At 57.5% G+C, this 1,709-nt stretch overlaps 1 protein-coding gene across 1 annotated transcript in view; it reads right to left on the bottom strand.

Moving 5' to 3' along the window:
• Nucleotides 1-1,370: 1,370 nt before the first annotated feature.
• Nucleotides 1,371-1,709, bottom strand: part of SMARCD3 (SWI/SNF related, matrix associated, actin dependent regulator of chromatin, subfamily d, member 3) — a gene marked incomplete at its 5' end in the record, with an annotated part of 16,045 nt that continues 15,706 nt past the window's right edge. The window contains 2 exons of the mRNA XM_010138540.1: nucleotides 1,371-1,424; nucleotides 1,523-1,624. Coding sequence (XP_010136842.1) covers nucleotides 1,371-1,424; nucleotides 1,523-1,624 — 156 coding nt within the window. The remainder of the gene's footprint in view (nucleotides 1,425-1,522; nucleotides 1,625-1,709) is intronic.

The following is a 1,709-nucleotide window of genomic DNA, read 5'->3' as shown; positions in this document are numbered from 1 at the left end:
TTCCCAAGACACTGCCAGACAGGGACGGTCAGCAGGACCCTCGAGGAGGACCTGGAGAGCCACAGAGTCACGCTCTGGCAGCTGCTGTTCGGGCCGTTAATGACAAACTACGCTCTACAGAGGGTGAGGAGGATCTGATGAAGGTGTCCCTGCTTCCCTGTAAACGTGGGGGAAACTCCCGTGGTCTGAACCGTCGCACGTTTACAAAGAAGGTGGTTGCCAAGGGGGATGTTCTCTGTGCTCTTGTAAAGGCTGACAGGGCTTTACAACCCAGCAGCATCCCGTATAACCAGTGCGTGTCACGTACGGGGCAACTGGGGAATTCACGGTGAGAGGCAGTTCAGCGACGTCACATCGTGTGAGGAGCCCAGGGACGGGGGAATATCAGAAGCAAAGAGAAAACCACCACCTCAGCTGATGTCAAGCTCCTCGGGCTCAACTGAACACTTTGGGAAGCTCTTTTCGACGCTGATCCCCGCGGGCGCACGGAGGAACACTCGGGGAATCGCCTGCTTTCGCATTTGCCCATGGTCACTCTGCTGTGTTCTCGGCAGGGATCAATAAAGCGCCCTGGAGCTCTTTTCATTTCTCAGGATGCCTCATTTCTTGCTTCAGCCCTGGCTTTGCTGACACCACACCAAGGATGCTGACGCAGCTCCTGTCCCGTGGCAACTCCCTCCCTTCCTCTCGGCACAGCACACAGATCACACCCACGCGGGGACACATCGTTCAGTCAGTCGCCTTCAACAGCAGGGACAAGGCAAAGAGGGAGCTCTGGAGCCTGCAGACGCCATGTCCTGACTGTGCTGCTCCCTTTCGGAGGGGCTCTTCACCCAGGAATGGAAATCCCCCCGGGTTGTTCTTTCCCGCGGTGAGATGGGTTCTTGTGCTCCAGCTGCAATCAAACCTCGGCTCTCGAACATGAAGCGCTCCACAGCCTCAGAAGGACCAGCTCGTCTAACTCAGAGAAGCTGCTGTCAGGGTCTCGTAGGGGACGTGGGGTAAGAGCTGCGGCTGTTTCTCTAACGCTGTGGCTCCCTCTAACACCCATCTCCACCCCCCACCAATGTCCCCCCTCGCCGGTGCTGTGCAGGGCAGGATGGGCTGAGTGGTGCCTGAACCTCCCGCTAAACCTGAACAAACGAGCCTTGGTGAAAAACCTTTAACCTTCCCTAACCCTGACCCTCGTGTGGCTCCGTCTCTGGCCTGGGGGAGGTCTGAGACACCCTCCGGGCAGGATTCTCACAGGTTCCTCTAAAGCTGGTGTTCTGACTGGCAGGTGGCCAGGAAGCAGGTCCATGTGTAACAGTGAGCTAAGAAACACCGAAAAGTCACTGGTTTGGTGGTCATGACGCCAACGAGATTTCGTTTTATGTGTTGCGCACACCCAGGGATTGCTCCAGCTCCTGCCGGCGCTGCTGGATCTGCAAGAGAAGGAGAAGCCGTGCGGGTCAGCAGGTTCAGGGGCTCCCCGGCAGCACGGGTCACTCCTAAGCCAGCAGCGTGGGTAGTCCCTGCGTACCTTGCAGTAGAAGTATCTGCTCACGGCCTCTTGAGACCAGGGCTCGTGATAGAATTCAGCTCTTCGCTCTTCCTCAGGGTTTCCAACCACGTCGGTCATCACCTGCGGCAAAACCAAAACCCTTCTTCACTATCGCTCTTCTGCCAGGGAGGGCCACGTTCACATTTACTGCCAGCCCCGCGCACTG

Source organism: Buceros rhinoceros, unplaced genomic scaffold (assembly GCF_000710305.1).
Source record: "Buceros rhinoceros silvestris isolate BGI_N320 unplaced genomic scaffold, ASM71030v1 scaffold21516, whole genome shotgun sequence".
Classification (NCBI taxonomy): domain Eukaryota; kingdom Metazoa; phylum Chordata; class Aves; order Bucerotiformes; family Bucerotidae; genus Buceros; species Buceros rhinoceros.
Note: the sequence above shows the minus strand (reverse complement) of the source record. Positions and strands in the feature narration are given on the sequence as shown.